At 42.8% G+C, this 19,514-nt stretch overlaps 2 protein-coding genes across 4 annotated transcripts in view; one reads left to right on the top strand and one right to left on the bottom strand.

Moving 5' to 3' along the window:
* Positions 1-125: 125 nt before the first annotated feature.
* On the bottom strand, positions 126-9,629 carry g2e3 (G2/M-phase specific E3 ubiquitin protein ligase). The gene is given in 18 exon segments (XM_034194871.1): positions 126-499; positions 599-770; positions 1,033-1,072; positions 1,182-1,242; positions 1,245-1,353; positions 2,597-2,781; positions 2,907-3,061; positions 3,136-3,300; positions 3,381-3,474; positions 3,606-3,730; positions 3,890-4,006; positions 4,735-4,841; positions 5,047-5,215; positions 5,535-5,659; positions 6,254-6,355; positions 6,513-6,610; positions 7,498-7,565; positions 9,522-9,629. Coding segments are annotated over 18 exon segments (2,196 nt in total). The 5' UTR covers positions 9,554-9,629; the 3' UTR covers positions 126-227.
* Positions 9,630-14,576: 4,947 nt separating this feature from the next.
* Positions 14,577-19,514, top strand: part of LOC117531688 (formin-1-like) — an 85,176-nt gene continuing 80,238 nt past the window's right edge. For 2 of the 3 annotated variants that reach the window (XR_004566701.1, XM_034194791.1), the window contains exons 1-3: positions 14,577-14,692; positions 15,703-16,821; positions 16,861-17,285. Coding sequence is in view for 2 of the 3 variants with exons in the window: in XM_034194791.1 (XP_034050682.1) it covers positions 15,794-16,821; positions 16,861-17,285 (1,453 nt within the window). In the remaining variant the exon portion in view is untranslated. The remainder of the gene's footprint in view (positions 14,693-15,702; positions 16,822-16,860; positions 17,286-19,514) is intronic. The other variant, XM_034194790.1, reaches the window with a different exon arrangement.

The following is a 19,514-nucleotide window of genomic DNA, read 5'->3' as shown; positions in this document are numbered from 1 at the left end:
GCAAATATTTGCACAAAAACAATAAAGTTTATCAGTTTGAACATTATATATCTTGTCTTTGTGGTGTATTAAATTGAATATAGGTTGAAGAGGATTTGCAAATCATTATATTCTGTTTTTATTTACATTTTTAAAAATGTCCCAACTTCATTTGGAATTGGGGTTGTACTTCTATGTTTACCCAAAAAGAAAGAAAGAAAGTCCAGAAACATCTCCCTCTACCTCCTCTAGCTGTCTCTTGGGAGGAGGTGCACATGGTGGCTGATGGCTTGCTCCATGGAGCTTTTGAAGGCCTGATAGGAAGAGATGACTGGCAGAAGGAGATGGTTGGAGCTGGGCCTGCTGTGAGGGAACAGAGCCTCATTCCTCCATCCCTCCTCAGTTCTGAGGGGGTGGAGGAAGGAGATGGAAGCAGGAGGGAGGAGGCCGCTTGTCGGCAGCTGTTCAGCTCCTGTAGTGAAACGGAGGAGGTCCTGCAGGGAGATGGAGCTCCTCCCGACTGAAAAAAGGAGGGGGGGGAAAAAAAAAGTTGAGTGTGATGCAGGTTACAAATCTGTTTTTTAGAAAATGTTTTTATAATTAATCAACTGAGTGCTACCTTCACACTCGACCAGCAGGTGTCTCCAGAAGGTGACAACAGGCATCTCTCTGTCCATGAGATCTGCACTCTCAGAGAATTTTATGGCAAAAAGCTCACCAACCGTCTGTGCTGTGAGCTGAACAGCTGCTTCGCACAAAATGCTGCAGAAGACTGATGGAAAGAGCTGCACCTGGATTGAATGGCACTGAGTCAGTTTGTCATCTTCATCATTTTTGTACAATTAAAGAGATTAAAACAGGAAGAGGAACGTGAGGCAAAGTGTTTGTTTGGCTGCTGATGCATTTGTTTCACCTGATACCTGCAGCTCTTCATCTACCGGCTCAACTAACAACAAAATACTGCAAATTGAGACCTGAAGACCCATTTGTCCACATAAGACAATGAATTTGAATAAATTTCTGCAAAGGCAATGTGTCAGTGATAAAAATCACCTGGTCAAAGACACCTAAAGTCTGCAGTCCTTCCCGAAACCTGCATGACGAGACAAAGAATCAGCTATTGATGTTTTTTTTCCCCATCCGAGTCCAAAAGTACACAAAGTTATTTCTGATGGAATAATGTCTAAGTTCTCTCTCCTGACCTCTGCAGTGGCAGCTGCATCCTGGTGATCAGTGTGAAGGTGACCAGATCCTCCACTAGACGTCTCTTTCCTCCAGACTGCTGATTGGTCGATTGCACCCGGCCAGCTCCAGGAACTCCCAGTTCGCTGTCGCCACCTCCTTCAGCTCATCCAAAGTCTCCGCCTCCGCTATCTGAAAGACAGGCGAGTAGTCAATGCCCTCTTCCCACCAGGCATCAAAGAATGCTAAACCCTGATGTACAGACCGGCCCGATAGTGTGTATGTATAAAGAAAATGGTCAGATTGAGTAATTTTTGACATTCTGTCCTTCTTTTACACTGCAACCTACTATTATAAGCAACACGTTGGATGTCATCCTGTCCCAAGTTTCTTGAAATGGAGCAATATCTCCACCTGGTGGACATGAACCATTAATGCAGGTACAACAGAATTTCACAAGAGCTCTAGTGTTTAATATTGAGAAGATGTCTGCACGCCATCTGAATGATCCTGCTGGGTTCTGAACAAATACATTTAACTAGTTATTGCACTAATAAAGCAGTTTTATTCATTTTGGTTTAGAGGTAAAATGGTCAAATGTTGTGAAACTTTGATGCACAGTTAACAGAAATAATAATTTACGATAACAATAAAGCAAACAGCTAAAACCTCACCTTACTTTGGTATTTGTTACAGTTCAGTAATCGTTTAGATGTTTGTCTGTGTGTGTATATACATATACATATATATATATACATACATGACACACACACAAAATTAGCATGGAATCCAGAGGCTGTAGATAGGCTTGTGTTTATAAAATACGTAGCTGACATTTTTTCAAGGGTGACAATAAATTGCGCAATCTTTCTATAATGAGTATTATGTACTTACATTGAACTTACTGAAGCAGATAAAATCTCACACACACCACGCTTTTAATATATAGGTGATTTACCGCCCCCATTGGTGTGTGAGTCCAGAATGTAAATATCAATGTCCATTGTTCAGTGTTGTTAGCCAATACATGTACCTTCTCTAAAAATATTAGTCCTATCAACAGATGGACATTAGTCGATGTACTTTTTTCCCCATTTGGCTAATTTATTTCAAAGATTATTTTTTCAACAATAACTTTACATTCAAAATGTCAAAGTTTTATTTTTCCTTCCAGTAAGTCAACTTTGTATTGAAACTAGCCATTAAGTAGCTTGCAGTCGAACGCCTGGTGGCCAGTCTATAACCAGGGGATTTTATTTAATCTGAACATTATTTGTATTTTTTCTTTTCATCAATTTAATATTTGATGCATTTAAATGATATGAAATGTGCTAAATTCTGTATTTATGTTGATGACCTTATTGGTGCGCTGTGTCAGATTTGTTTTTCTTGCTACTATACCGCCTGTTTGACGCTCTGTGTGCTCTGTACTCACCTGGCTGACTTGGCGTGTGAGGTGCGTGTTGGGTGTCATCTGTGTGATGGTGAACGGCGTGTTGGCCGGGTAGTTGAATAGACACTGGTACAGAGCGCGGGAGAAGAATGTAATGGGAGGACCGCCGTGGACCAGCGACAACGCCAGCAGGCAGCCAGTGTCAAAGTACAGGTCGTCCCGGAGAGCTGGGAGAGGGCGGAGACAAAATAATCCTTGAAGGTCAGTGAGATTTCGTGGTTCCGAGTTCTTCCTCTTTAAAAGTTGCATCATGTCAGCCATATTTTAGAATTTATTTGAAACTGATTTGTACCTTGGGAGTCCAGCGCCAGGTTTTTGGATCCTTCCGGACCCTCAAACACAGCTGAGTCCTGGATCTGCTGCACCAGCAGTTTCAGGAAGTACTGCCTGGCTGTACTGGCGTTGCACAGGCTGCTGGGAAACGCAATCTGCTGGTCGTCTTTGAAGCTGGACACAGGCAGAGACATTAATAATCATGTATGAGACACAGGGATCCACATCGTGTGTCAGAGCCCACCGACCTGACAGCCAGCGTGTGTGTGGGGTTGAAGTCGTTCCTCCTGATGAGGGCGAGGCCGGCTGACAGAGCCTGGTCCCCGTGTACCTCCACCTGGACTGTGACAGGACTGAGCTGTGGGGACAGCACCTGGAGGAGCTCCTCTGGTGAGCTGATGGGTAAGGCTGGCCTGAGAGACGGGTGTCAGAGTTACTGGTTTAAACAGTGACGCTGGAACATTCAGTGAATGGCTGTGCACTGTGTGTTCACCGTTTACAGACGACGGAGGAGTAGAGAGAGGACAGGCGGCGTTTGGACAGCTGGTTCTTCCTCTGACCTCCCTGAGGAGACGCCACCAGAGAGGCTGGAGGACAAAAATATAAATTACACCTCTTCTAAAATAATAAATTGACACTTTAATCTATTAAAGAGCTTCAGTTAGCAACATTCTCCATCATCTTCCAACACACTGAAGTCCTTTAACGGGAGACAAACCTTTTCCATCAGTAGCTTGAGTGCACTCGAAGCAGGCCCAGTCTCTGGTCTTCACGTTCAGCCCGGAACACTTCCTGTGAGTGGCTTTGGATCCACACAGGAGGCAGCGAATCACCTCAAACCAGCTGAAACAAATACCACACACAACCAATCACACACTGGTTCCCGCTGCTGCTGGATGTTAGCGACGGGACACCAATAAGAAGGACATTCGGGGTCCACTCGTCTGCCGTGGCCCACGGGGAAGTGTTTAAAGGAATCAAATAACAAAAAGACAGCGGTACCCGGTCATGGCAGAGTGAGTGCGTCCGTTGTTGCAGAGGCACGTGACTGCGTCGCACTGGTTGTAAACCTCAAGCAGCTCAGAATAAGCATTTGCCTCCAACTCCCATGATGCATCTCTGTAGAAAGACAGGCACGCTGAATGAAAAACAAATCTGATTCCAATTACCAGCCATTAGAGCTGCAACAACAATGACATAACTGATTAGAGGACGAGAGATGTGAAGTTGGAAATAATTTTGATAATCCATCTTTAAAGGAGTTTTAAATTTTATTTATTTATAGCACAATTATTTTCCCCACCTTGTTCCAGCTTCATTTGAAAACAAAATTAATAACTGATTTTAACTCTCATGTGTACTATTGTGGAGAGACTCTTCTAAACAGGATTAATCCAGATATTTGCTATCCCACCTCCCCCCACATTTTTTTTTTTTTTTTTTTTTTTACTGATCCATATTCTACCACTTGTCCATGGATTGAGTCACAGGAGGTCGGTCACATGATTTGACAGAATGACTTGACAGATAATCAGGACTCAGAGAGGGACACAGCAAAGGTCAGCGACCTGCACGGCTCTAATCAGATGGCAGACTACATCCTAGAACATGTGGTCAGCATCAGCACCTGTGGGGGCAGATCCACCATTTCATATATTTTTTTGTAATGTTCATGTGCTGACGGCTTCTGTTTCCGTGGTTTTTCTTCTTCTTCACTGTTCTTGTGTCCACGGTACCCTCTACTGGGATAAAACCTCTGCTCTGAGGGATGTGTTCCTGGCTGTAACGTTTTCTTTGACTTACACTAGCTATTTGACGTTCAAAGATCTGAAATGTTTCCATGTTACCTCTCTGGGATATAGATTCCCATCCTCAGCATCTCCTCCTGGAAGTTGTCCTTGTTGTTGCAGAGAGTACATCTGAAGAAGAAGAGGCCGGCGCTGTGGGCCTGATGCTGACAAAGACACAGGGCGTGAGCCAGCATGACAGAAGTGTTAAAAAAAAAAAAAATCCACTAACATTCTGTGAGAAAGGAGGTCCAGACCCTCCTCCCAAACTTGGATTAGTTAATTATTTAAACCACAACAACCATAACTGCTACACACACACCTGTGCCATTTCACTCTTACGCCATTTCAGAAAAACCAAACTTCTGGTACCTGCACACAGTCCCGGTGGAACCAGCTAGCGTGACAGGAGGGACACTTAAGCACCGAGTAGGACAGAACGGGATCGATGGTGTCCAAACAGATGGAGCAGGACTGAGGCAGACTGAGGTCCAGCCCAATGCACAGGGTCTGAGTGGGACTGTGGTCCTGACAGTATGACCTGGAACCACATGTACAGTGGTACTGGTTCTTTGTCTTTTTTTTTTTTAATTTTTATTATGTACTGAGGGCATCATCTGATAAGGATTAATGACCTCACTGGTGGCCTGAATACAGCCCTTAGCAACCCGCTGCATCAGACAGAAACACTTATCACAAAATTAAGTTGCCCTGAATCTCAGTTTCTGTCATTTTCAGCTAATGTAAGAAATCTGATGCGTAAATGACATAATGGGTGCCAAATAAAGAGTTCTGTCAATTATCAGTTTTGAATTATAATATTTTTTTAAAGTGCATGTGTGTGTGTGTTCAGTACTGACGGGAAGTCGCCTGTGAACTGAGAGATGAACTTGATTTTCCTCCTGCAGGGCAAGTGAGCCATCTTCCTGCAGCTTTTGACATTGCAGCCGATACACGCGCCTTTCTTCTTACACGCTGAACACGTCTGAAACAGAATGACACGTAAACAGCCACGCCCCACTCACAGTGCTTTAAACTGCAGCCGCACCCTGCTCATGCTGCTTTAAACTAAGTTTACAAGAACTCTTAACTAGTTCACAAAACAGCACCAAAGAGCTTTGATACAACATTCAGTGGTTCAGACAGAAAAGTTGGTTTTCCAATAAACCATAAGGTCACTGAATCAAACACTGACTGATCCTGTGCTGATGTGTCCTTGAGCAAGACACTGAACCCACATCACTGTCGGTCCCATCCCAAAATAAAGCTGGTACTGTTGTGCCGGAGTGTCAGCAAATCAAACATTGATCTCACGTACACATGGAAAAATAATAAAGAGAAAGACTAAGTTTGGTTCAAAGAAATCATTTGATGTTTATTTTGCTTCTGATAAAATCAGAACTACGTCTTTACACCTGTTTTTCTTAATTATTCTCAAACCATAACTAGATTAATCAGTAATTAAGTGTGTTTGTTTGGACTTGCACATAGTTTCATGAAACGACGAGGAGTTAATGTTTAAATTTGTATGTAAAAGACACTCGGTGTGAAGATTAAAGTATAAAACTAAATGACTTACCAGTCGAGCTGACCGTCGCATCTCCTTTATGATGTCGTCGACCAGGAAGCCAAAGACGCCCTCATTCTCCTGCCCCCGCTGGAAAACACCGCAGGCCGTCAGCTGAAAGGCAGAGGTTTAATTCTTAATAATCTGAGGCAGTCGTGGAATTTAAGATAAGCAACAACACTGCAGATTAACTTTTTATATCCTGCATTCCACCACAGGAAAAGTTGACTTACCAATCTATAAGTGAGTAGTTTGGACACGCAACACTTACCAAACAGAAGTAGTGGACAGAGAATTTATGCTCTTTGAGTGAAACCTTTTCCCCAAACATGGCTGGATCATCATCACTACATCTGCACAGAGCGCAATCTGAAGACAAAAAGACAGACGGTCTTTTATTATCATGACTCGTCAGTCAGCCCTTAACTGGTGGTTTTAACATTACCAAGACTTCCTACTTAGACAATCTAACACAAAATCACCAAAAACCAACCGAGCACTCAGGTCCATACACCTAAGATCAAACTGGAGAATATTTACCATTCTACAGACCATCTTATACCAACCTGAGGCTTATTCGAAAAAGATTCTAGAAGGCGTATTTTGGACAATTCTTGAATTTGTAGTGTATGTTTTTTATTGTTATTGCTAGTTCATATTGCCCTTCTTCCATCTATTTTCATCATTATGATATTGTATTTTGTTAATTGAAGTCTTAGGTTGTGGTGTTTTTGTTTTAATTCTCATTGGTCCTACCACTTTATTGACAGATTCATCAGAACCTTTCGTTGCAGCATTTTGTTGCACTGTCTAAAATAACTCACTAAATGTACACCAGTTGGTGCATTGGATGAATTCTCAACATTCTCACCTCCAGCTTTGGGGCAAAGCCTGACTTGAAACTTTTCCATAAAGTTAATATGGCTCAGTCCCCTATGACCAGACCAATGTGGACCAGGATCTGGATTGTAGAATACTTGACCCTGTCAGCTCCGTTTCCTACATTTTCACTCCCCCTGTCCAGTGGTACACCTCATCAAAAAAAAAAAAAAAAAACAGGAGGGGGCACTCTGTCCCTGAAATCTGTAGAACATGATCCAGATCAAAGGGTTTATCTGACCCCGTTTGTTTCTACAGGTGTGTCACTAATAATCACACTGTTTTAACATTCCAACAGAACCAGGGTCTCTGAAGTCGCAGCGAACTGTTCAGTGTGGATGAGGGTCTGCAGTGACAGATTGAATGTGGACACATACACTCCTCTGGCTGGACACCATCAGCGTGGACAATCTGAGACCTCGCCGCCTTCTTCATGCTGTAAAACCTGCAGCAACACAGACTGCAGGGGTCAGAGGTCAAAAGTACAAAAAAAAATACTATGTTCATTTATACAAAATGCTACAGCTAATAGTCAGGTCCATAAGTGTTTGGACAGTGATATTACTCTAATTTTGGTACTACATCTGCCAAATGTGATCAAAATACAGCATGTAAAACAAGTATTGACAACATCACCATTTTTTAGTTTTCACCAGATGATGGCAACAACCCAAGTAATCCACATATACAACAAAATCAAAACATAGATGGTCATAAATCATGTGTAATAATGTGAAATGACACATGGTAATATCAGCTGGTTCAGTCCCAACTGATGGCCTATAAAAAAAAGTCTCACAACCAAGCAAGACAATAATCCCAAACACACAGCCAAGGAAATTTTCAAGAGAATGAAAATAAAACTGATATAAGGGCACAGCCAATCACCTGACTTGAATCCAATAGAAAATCTATGGAAAGAACTAAAGATCAGAGTTCATAGAAGTCCACAGAACCTTCAAGATGTGAAGATTGTTTGTGTGGAAAAATGGACCAAAATCACACCTGAGAAATGTTTCTCCAATGTTTCTAGTTTGTCCATACAGGAGGCGTCTTGAAGAATTATTATAGACAAAGGCTTTTGTACGAAGTTTTAAATAAACTTCCATAAGCGTGTCCAATACTTTTTTCCAGTGTCATTCCATTTTATTACACACAAGTTAATTTCTGTACTTACTTGTTTTGGTTCTGTTTGTATGTTGTGGATTACTTGGATTGTTACTCACATCTGGTGAAAATTTCATGTCAACAGCACTTTCAGAAATATATTTACTGAGAAAATGGTGACATGTTCAATACTTGTTTTACCTCCTGTATTTTGACTGTTTTGTGTACATAGACCATAAGTAATTGGACAAAAATATAAGTGTTCATTTTTAAAAAAAAAGCACTTTTACAGCCAGACGGGTACAGTTTGGATGAGTCGAGGATGAATACAAGAACATTTTCTTGGTCTTCGTTCATATCAGTCATGAAGTAATACAAACTTTACACTGTAATACTCATTGGTAAATCTGTCTCCAAAAACTCAGTTTTGAAAGACAAGACTAAAACTAACAAGACACCCAGACAACTCTGAAAGAGTTCTTGGATTCTGTGGCTGTGACTGGAAAAGCTTTTGTCTTTTGCACCAGCAGTTATACAGCTTCATGGTGAAACAGGTTTTCTTAAAAAAATAAAACAATCAAACAAAACAAACTTAATTTTCTTCCGCTGCTCCCTTGTTTTCACTTGGGGTCACTACGGCTGATCTGAGGTGGATCTGCATGTTTATTTAGCACAAGTTTTACACCGGGTGCCCTTCCCAATGCCACTCCATATCACATAGAGAATGGCTGGGCAGCAGAAACAAGGACACTTAAACGCTTGGCCACCACCTCTGTTTGTCAGAAGGCACATGGGAGACTCCAGTCCAGATTGTTTTTTTTTTTATATAACATTTTTCTTTTCCACAGTGATGCAACAGACACAAAGAACGTGCAGAAATCAATTTTAAATCAAACCTATGACTTCTATTTGTCAATTATAAAAATGAGACTGATTAATAATCGCTGCAGATTAATCCAGGCCTACAATTTAGAGACAGCTGTGATTGATGCCAAAAACGCAAGAATGACTAAGAAAAAGAAACGCGACAAAATCGTTTTACATTTGCGATTCAGTCGATTTGTTGTTTTTGTTTTGGTGGTGATCTGTGATTGAGACAAACCAGTATTTAATCACAATTTCTCTACGAAACTAGCGAGAATTAACTGATGTACCTTCTGACTCTTGTATATTAAATTATCGATGAATTAATCAATATTCGTTGCGAAGCATTACGGCACAAAAAGCCAAAAGACGAATTTTAAACACGAAAAAAAAACTTTCGTTAATAAAATACCAGACGAAGCCGTTTTACCTTGGAGCTCGTTTCTTCCACTTTAGGTCCATTTTAGTTCGGTACGGTGACTTTTTGTTGGTGCTGTTTAGGCTTTAGATCGGGCAGTTTAAATTCCCCACATTCAAATCAAAACGTCATCGTAACTGGATCTTCACTTCCGGTCGCAGCTTTTTTGATAGCGACCGCTAATGGACGGAAAGTGTATTGTTTTTAGTTTTTTTAAATAATGTCCGAAGGCCACTACTAAAAAAAAAAACAAACATTATTATACACGCATCGGAAAAATAAGTATTTTTCACATTTAAATGTTTGTTTTTGTACAAGTTCTTCAATTTTATATTTTAAACATGCATTATATGTTACATTAAGTATTACACACACACACACACACACACACACACACACACACACACACACACACACACACACACACACACACACACACATATATATATATATATATATATATATTCTTCTTCTTTGTCTTTCGGCTGTTCCAGTTAGGGGTCGCCACAGCAGACCAATCGTTTCCATCTCACCCTGTCCTCTGTATCTTCCTCTGTCACACCAACCACCTGCATGTCCTCTCTCAGCACATCCATTAACCTCCTCTTTGGTCTCCCTCTTCTCCTCCTGTCTGGTGGCTCCATCCTCAGCATCCTTCTCCCTATATACCCTGGGTCCCTCCTCTGCACATGTCCAAACCATCTCAATCTCGCTTCTCTGATTTTGTCTCCAAACCGTCCCACCTGAGCTGTCCCTCTGATATGTTCATTCCTAATCTTGTCCATTCTTATCACTCCCAAAGAGAATCTCAACATCTTCAGCTCTGCCACCTCCAGCTCTGCCTCCTGTCTTTTTGTTAGTGCCAGTGTCTCTAAACCATACAACATAGCTGGTCTCACTACTGTTTTGTAAACTTTCCCCTTCACTCTTGCTGATATTCTTCGGTCACAAATCACTCCTGCCACCTTTCTCCATCCACTCCACCCTGCCTGCACTCTCTTCTTCACCTCTCTACCACACTCTCCATTACTTTGTACAGTTGACCCCAAATATTTAAACTCATCTACTTTCACCACTTCTACTCCTTGTAACTGCACTATTCCACTGGGCTCCCTCTCATTCACACACATGTACTCAGTCTTGCTTCTACTGACTTTCATTCCCCTTCTCTCCAAAGCATATCTCCACCTCTCCAGACTAGACTCAACTTGCTCTCTACTCTCACTACAGATCACAATGTCATCTGCAAACATCATAGTCCATGGGGACTCCTGTCTGATCTCATCTGTCAACCTGTCCATCACCACTGCAAACAAGAAAGGACTCAGAGCTGATTCTTGGTGTAATCCCACCTCCACCTTGAATGAGTCTGTCATTCCGACTGCGCATCTCACCGCTGTCACACTATTCTTGTACATGTCCTGCACTACCCCAACATACTTCTCTGCCACTCCAGACTTCCTCATACAATGCCACAACTCTTCTCTTGGCACCCTATCATAAGCTTTTTCTAAGTCCACAAACACACAATGTAACTCTTTCTGTCCTTCTCTGTACTTTTCCAACAGTATTCTCAGAGCAAACATTGCATCTGTAGTGCTCTTTCTCGGCATGAAACCATATTGCTGCTCACAGATCTTCACCTGTTTTCTAAGCCTAGCTTCTACTACTCTTTCCCATAACTTCATGCTGTGGCTGATCAGCTTTATGCCTCTGTAGTTACTGCAGCTCTGCACATCACCCTTGTTCTTGAAAATAGGAACCAGCACACTTCGTCTCCACTCCTCATATATATATATATATATATATGAGGAGTGGAGACGAAGTGTGTGTATATATATATATGTGTGTGTTACTAGGACTGGATCCCCTCTTCCAATTTGGGGGTTACAGCCCCTAATGTGCCTATTATCACTGGGACCACTTTGGACTTCACCTCCCACAACTTCTCCAGTTGCTTCTTCAGCTCTTGGTAGTTCCGCTCTCTATTTTCTCGTGCTTCTTCTTTCTGATGTTGCTGTCAGCTGGGATTGCCACATTGATCACAACTGCAGTTTATTTTTCCATGTCAACCACCACCATGTCTGGTTGGCCAGCAGCTGCTTGTCTGCCTGGAATTTGTAGTGCCACAAGACCTTAGCGCTGTCGTTCTCAACCACCTTTGGTGGCGTCTCCCATCAGGACTTGGGGACTTCTAATCCGTATGTGGCACAAATGTTCCTGTACATGATTCCCGACACTTGGTTGTGCTTTTCAGTGTATGTTCAGTGTGTGTGTGTGTTTGTGTGTGTGTGTGTGTGTGTGTGTGTGTGTGTGTGTGTGTGTGTGTGTGTGTGTGTGTGTGTGTGTGTGTGTGTGTGTGTGTGTGTATACACTCAACAAAAATATAAACGCAACACTTTTGGTTTTGCTCCCATTTTGTATGAGATGAACTCAAAGATCTAAAACTTTTTCCACATACACAATATCACCATTTCCCTCAAATATTGTTCACAAACCAGTCTAAATCTGTGATAGTGAGCACTTCTCCTTTGCTGAGATAATCCATCCCACCTCACAGGTGTGCCATACCAAGATGCTGATTAGACACCATGATTAGTGCACAGGTGTGCCTTAGACTGTCCACATTAAAGGCCACTCTGAAAGGTGCAGTTTTGTTTTATTGGGGGGGATACCAGTCAGTATCTGGTGTGACCACCATTTGCCTCATGCAGTGCAACACATCTCCTTCGCATAGAGTTGATCAGGTTGTCAATTGTGGCCTGTGGAATGTTGGTCCACTCCTCTTCAATGGCTGTGCGAAGTTGCTGGATATTGGCAGGAACTGGTACACGCTGTCGTATACGCCGGTCCAGAGCATCCCAAACATGCTCAATGGGTGACATGTCCGGTATGCCGGCCATGCAAGAACTGGGACATTTTCAGCTTCCAAGAATTGTGTACAGATCCTTGCAACATGGGGCCGTGCATTATCCTGCTGCAACATGAGGTGATGTTCTTGGATGTATGGCACAACAATGGGCCTCAGGATCTCGTCACGGTATCTCTGTGCATTCAAAATGCCATCAATAAAATGCACCTGTGTTCTTCATCCATAACAGATGCCTGCCCATACCATAACCCCACCGCCACCATGGGCCACTCGATCCACAACATTGACACCCACCGCTCACCCACACGACGCCACACATGTGGCTGTCTGCCATCTGCCCTGGACAGTGTGAACCGGGATTCATCCGTGAAGAGAACACCTCTCCAACGTGCCAAACGCCAGCGAATGTGAGCATTTGCCCACTCACGTCGGTTACGACGACGAACTGGAGTCAGGTAGAGACCCCGATGAGGACGACGAGCATGCAGATGAGCTTCCCTGAGACGGTTTCTGACAGTTTGTGCAGAAATTCTTTGGTTATGCAAACTGATTGTTTCAGCAGCTGTCCGAGTGGCTGGTCTCAGACGATCTTGGAGGTGAACATGCTGGATGTGGAGGTCCTGGGCTGGTGTTGTTACATGTGGTCTGCGGTTGTGAGGCTGGTTGGATGTACTGCCAAATTCTCTGAAATGCCTTTGGCGACGGCTTATGGTAGAGAAATGAACATTCAATACACGAGCAACAGCTCTGGTTGACATTCCTGCTGTCAGCATGCCAATTACACGCTCCCTCAAATCTTGCGACATCTGTGGCATTGTGCTGTGTGATAAAACTGCACCTTTCAGAGTGGCCTTTTATTGTGGGCAGTCTAAGGCACACCTGTGCACTAATCATGGTGTCTAATCAGCATCTTGATATGGCACACCTGTGAGGTGGGATGGATTATCTCAGCAAAGGAGAAGTGCTCACTATCACAGATTTAGACTGGTTTGTGAACAATATTTGAGGGAAATGGTGATATTGTGTATGTGGAAAAAGTTTTAGATCTTTGAGTTCATCTCATACAAAATGGGAGCAAAACCAAAAGTGTTGCGTTTATATTTTTGTTGAGTGTATATATATAAAAGATAAGATCAACTTTATTGAGCCCACAGCAGGGAAAATCACTTGTTGCAACAGCAACGAATATTGCAATGTTTGCTGGTGGGTGCATAAATACTGATGTGAACAAATTATGTGAAAAATAGAATATAGAGAGTATAAGTGTAAGTATGTATAGATATGGTAAAATTATTGCACAGGATAAATTAAACAGTTGTGTATGTAATAAAGCACAAAAGGTGACGGTAGACATAGTTGTTAGTGCAAAGCATTTAATACATTTATATTTACAAACAGTGTTGGAATAGTGACTGTTCAGGTGTGAAAAAAATTGTTTTCCCTTCTTTAACTATCATAATAAATGACATTCCCCCATAACTGGAATCAGCGGGTTCAGAAAATGACTGAATAAAAAGACATTCACAGTCCTGGTGTTGAACCTCTGAAAATCTAGTAATGATTATCTTTTTCAGATGAGTATATATCACTCCGTTTCTTCATTCAGTCACTTGTTTTTCTGGATAGAAGTCGCTGTGGAGTGATGTTGGCCTGCGGCCTGAATGACCATATTTAATCCGACCAGTTGCCAGCTGTGAAGAGCCGTGACCGAACCGCAGGGCACTGATTGACTGAAAGCTCTGATGTCATCATCTCAACAAGCGTGGTGATGTAGGAAAACATTGTTTTCACTGTTGAAAAAGCAAGAATTCCTCATGGAGTACCAAATGATTAAAAAAAAAAAACTACCAGAATGGTTACAGTTTTTGTCGTACAACTGTGCCACTGTTTTCACAGCGCCCTCTAATGGTCTGCTGTGTCTGACCCATGTTCAGGATCCCTTACAGCCAGTGTGTGAGTCCACCCTCTCCTCAGAAAATTGTGGCTCTGCCCCTTGGCCACCCCATCAATAAAACTGTAGGAGCGCCCCTGGCTGCAGTCAGCTTGTGCTGAGTATTAAAGGCCAAGGTCACATGGGCCTGAAACTGCAGCTGAACTGTGTGTGTGTGTTGAGCAGAGTCTCAACGCTCCGCAACCAGTCCCAGAGCAGGAAGCCGGAGCTGAGCTTGCCTATTGGCCTGGCTGCCCGTCAGTCAAAGTGCTGCTCTTGGAAGAAACCCAGTGAAGCAGCAGCAGCAGCAGCAGCAGCAGCAGTGTTATCAGTGCTGCTGCAGCAGAGATGTGAGCAAATCCGACCATGCAGCTGAATCAGGTCAGTAAGTGTTTATCACCTGCTGCAGGCAGGCAGGTGATAAACACCTCAGCTTCAGCCTCTAAATAAAACACCTCTAAAGGCAGCTTCAGCCTCTAATCATGCAGAGCTCGTATGCTCTTAAAAACAGGATTTGTAATAAATGCAGACGTATTACTGTCAGAATCCTTGTGGGCAGGTGACATTTTGCTGTTGGTGTTGTGATGTTAAACACGTGAAAAGACCTTGTTTGTGTGTGTGTGGCTTCCCTGCAGCCTCTGCATTTGGCGTCATCTCACGTCACTCTCAGGTTTTATGCGGCAGCTTGATGTTAAACTCTGGTGCCAAAGATCCAGAGGGATCACAGCCAGATGTCACAGTTACTGATGTTTTGAATTAAATGTGTTTCATTTATGTTTGTTTCACAGTGTAAGATTCGAGGCTCCCTCATCCTCATTCTAAACAAGACCAGTTCAGATCTTGGAAAAACTCTTTTATTTATATTTATATATTTAATGGTAAAGGATTATATGATAAAAAGTGTTTGAAATATAAGGAACATTGGGAGTCTCATCTCTGCAGAAGCTTTTGTTTATTTTTTGCAGTTACTGTGCAGAGACACTGGGAGATTACATAACAGACCCTCCATTTGTCTGCAGGCTCTATAGTCCTTTAAGACATCATCAGCAAACTTCTTCAGTGTGAAACCAAAAACAGCAATTTTGAGTCCGATTTGGAGCACCAAAGATTTTAAGGAGCTCTTTCCTGACCGAAGGACAACAGGACATGCGTGATGACATAACCAGGGCTTTCCACTGCTGGATGTCACAGGTGATTAAAAATAAAACGAGGTTAATGAATGACAGAGTCAAAGATCAGATCCAGTCAGAAAATGTAACCAGCCTGACTGATTACACAAGGAGACCAAAACAGCAAATCCTCAAAAAGTTTACAACTAGAGAACGTTTGGCAGGTTTGCTTGATTTGATCATCAAAGTTATTGATTGAAACAATCTCTTTCTGTCTGACAGCAGCTGATGAACCGCCAGAGATGATGGTGGTCTTCCTGGCTCTGCGGGGGCGCCGTAACCATTTAATCCAAGCGTTACCACGGCAGTCGTCATGGAGGGAACCCACACCATTCTGATTCTTTACGCTCCCATTCACGAACTTTGCAGCATCAGCCTCTATTTCCCCAAGAGGGCAACCACAAGCTTCATCTACAAGAGCCGCCCCCTACAGTCAGAAAGCGCCAGCTATGAGCGTGCGCACGGCAAGGAGGCTGTCACTGCGTCCAGACAAAGAGCCCAGTCTTCTCAACCCACAGACAAGCTCCACAACTCCCAGCATGCAACAAAGGAGGCAGCAGCTCAGCTGTGCTGGCTGGCAGCGGAGCACCAGCAGTTACTGGTGGATATCTTATCGCTGTGCAGGAACTGTGCCAGCAGAGTCCAGATGGGAAATCAGGATGGGAAACCGCAGGAGGGTAAAGAAAGACATGAGGTTGGGCATGTAGGTCAAGTTCTCAACAGCAGCAACTTTTCCCTCACTCACTCTCCAGACTGCAAGACCCCCGCATCCAAGAACAAGAAGCCAAAGAAGCCGGAAGGCAAGAAGGTCGACAGCACTGAGGAATTCCTGCAAAGTAAAATTAAGAAGAAAGTTACGAGTGGTTCTTCTGGAAAGATAAATGCGTCCACATCTGCAGGTTTTGCAGTGGATGATGTCCTTGGTACTCCAACCTCTGTCAGTGCTGCTGACATCCCAGTCACTGGGACCTACAAGGATGCAGTCAGTAACCCCATTCTGCCCATGGAGGAGCCCTTCCAGATCAGCCAAGGGGGCTGGGACTTCATGGAAGACAATCCAGCATTTGATCCTGATATGGATTTTTGTAACGAGCTCTCGGAGTATGACAGCGAGCTGGGTTTTGAGTCTTCATCTTGCAGCTTACTGGAGGGTCTGACCCGACGGGAAAGTGGCAGTAACCTTCGACCCTGTAAGAGGTTTGATTCTTTGGGTGACAAGCTAGCTGAGAATGGGTCAACAGTCAAGTCAACCGAGCAGCTCTTCAGTGAAGTCAACCAGAAGAATACAGGAGTAAAGGTGGTGGTCAAAGTCCAAGATGTGGTGGGAAGACAGCAACATGTCACTCATAGAAGCCTTGATGTTCCACATCCAGGGATGAGCAGCTTGTTTGGACCGTCTGGAGACTACCCACTGGGAATTAGTACAGAAAAGACGTGCAGTAAGCCACCCGAGAGCCTTTCCCTGTTCTGCACCACTGAACCTCCAGCTAATTCCCACACAAAGAACTCCTCATCATCCTCTATTGCCGGAGTCTTCAACACATCCTTCCCAGCCTCCAACAGTCTCCAGAGCATGTCGCCGTCACTGTCTCCGATGTCCTCCAGACTGGAAAGCACGCCGCTCAATCACCGCATCGTCATGCTCTCAGGTCAGGATGCAGACTGTGACAGATCCAGTAACACAGACGAGCCCGAAATCATCTCAGAGCTCTTTGACAACAACGGCAACAAGCGGCCTGTCACACACCTGGACCTGGACCTCAGCAGATCCAAGTGGATTTCCTCCAGCAACTTTCCAGCCACAGGTAAGCTGCTTTGAAGATGCTGGTTCAGGCTGCAACTCTGTCGGTGCTTTTATCTTCACAGCAGCACAGAACCAAGTCTTCATCTGAGGCCTGATTACAAAAACAATGTCTGCAGAGAGATAAAAGCTTGTGCATTAAACTCACAGTCCAACAGATGTTCACGTACATTTTCACTTGTGTCTGGTTGCAGATTGGTTCTAGTTAACACAGCAGTATTCCTAACTAACTACTGAGTTAAACAATGGTGTCAGAAGACATCAGAGTCTAGAAACTTCAAATCAAGAGCTGGTCTGTGATCGTAGATCAGAAACCGACAATCAGTTAATCATCAAACATTTTAACAACTGATCACCAAGAAACCCTGGAGATGGACTTAATCCAGTTTCTCAAATATGACAATTTTCTCATTTATGTTTTATTTGAGAAAAACTGGCTTGGACTGGATTTAAATACTCACTCTCAAACTACTTTGAACCACTTCAAACATGTTTAAATCTAACAACACTATATTGGTTTAGCTGTAAAACAAATGTTAGAATTATTTAAACTACAGCCCAACTCAGTTGGATGATAATATCAGCCCATATGAGCTTTTCAAGAACATATCAGAATTGGCATTATTTCTGCTGATATGAAAACTTTTATTCCATACATCCTTTTTCTATACCTGCCTACTCCAGTGAAAAGTCACAAGGGGCTGGAGCCTGTCCCAGCAGTCATAGGGCGTGAGTCCGGGTACACCCTGGACAGGATGCCAGTCTATCACAGAGCCACCTATAGACAGACAAAGACATTCACATCCGCACGCACACCTACGGTGCAATTTAAAGTTTTCAGTCCTGCATGTCTTTGGATGTGGGAGGAAGCCGAAGCACCCGGAGAGAACCCATGCAAACACTGAGAGAACGTGCAAAGTCTACACAGAAAGTCCCAGGTGGGACTCAAACACACGGCCTTCTTGCTGTGAGGCAACAATGCTAACCACTAAGCTACCATGCTGCCTTAAAATTTTTATTTTTCAGAAAAAAACAATGTAGAAAAATACTTTGGTTGTTAGAAATGGTGTAATTAGGTAGTTTGTCCAGCAGGGGGCACTCTGACAGTATTAGTTACAGTGTTTTGAAGCATGGCTGGGATCTCATCACCCCTTGGTCACATTAAATCAAATCAAATCAAATCAATTTTATTTATATAGCGCCAAATCACAACAAACAGTTGCCCCAAGGTGCTTTATATTGTCAGGCAAGGCCATACAATAATTATGTAAAAACCCCAACGGTCAGTTGCCATTTCTTTTTAATCAGTGGGTGCTTTAGAGTGACAAAAGACAAGTGGTCACTTTTCCGCCACATATGTGGAGCCAGAATAGATGAGAAGTCTATTTTATGCAAATACTGAGCGAAGAGACGTGGTGACTGCAATTTGAATGAAGGCAGGCTGATCGCAGTGTGACGTACGTTGGCTGGTTGCTGGTTTTCTTAATAGCTATTGATAATAAAGTTGATGTTTAAACTGTAAAACAAAGTTCAGTTACATTTCTTTGTCGTGAGGGTTTGATATTGACATGTTAGATATTTTCATGTTTATATTGATAGATATATCGATATTGTAATTTTTTTACTCCCTGATATCGGTATCTGTTGCCAAAAAAATCCATATTGGTCGGGTGTAATTTAAACTCAGTTTAAATTGGCTAAACTGGAATAACATGGATGTAAATTACAGTGGTTTTGGATTTCACACACAAACTTCCAGAGAACAAAATAATATCAACAAACAATTAATTTTGTCTGACCAACATTCCAAAACATAAATATATTCAATTTGCAGTGACAGAAAAAAAATGTATTTAGTAAATACTCAAATTTGAATAACAGGAAACAAACATTTTTTTCCTTTGAATAGTGACTTAATAATTGATATTTAAAAACATTGATTAATCATCTGCATTTTGTCGTGCTTCAGTGTCGTGCTGTTGGCTTCTGGTTCTTGGTTTCAGTGTGTGACCATAAATTAAAAGCTACCCAGCAGAGCTGTACGGGTGCCACACAGGGCCTGAGAACCCTCAGTTACCTCTCCCAGCGCCTCACAGATTAGTGGAACTGTTCCAGATCAAAGACTCACATCCGACACCAAATCTGACCTGACCAGGTTCTCACGAACTGAAGCATTTCCACCTCTGCTGCTTTTTGCCCCGAAACCCAAATCATGTTGCGTTCATAAGAACCT

This window comes from Thalassophryne amazonica, chromosome 19 (genome assembly GCF_902500255.1).
Source record: "Thalassophryne amazonica chromosome 19, fThaAma1.1, whole genome shotgun sequence".
NCBI classification, from domain to species: Eukaryota; Metazoa; Chordata; class Actinopteri; order Batrachoidiformes; family Batrachoididae; genus Thalassophryne; species Thalassophryne amazonica.
This window is presented reverse-complemented; position numbering and strand designations above follow the sequence as displayed.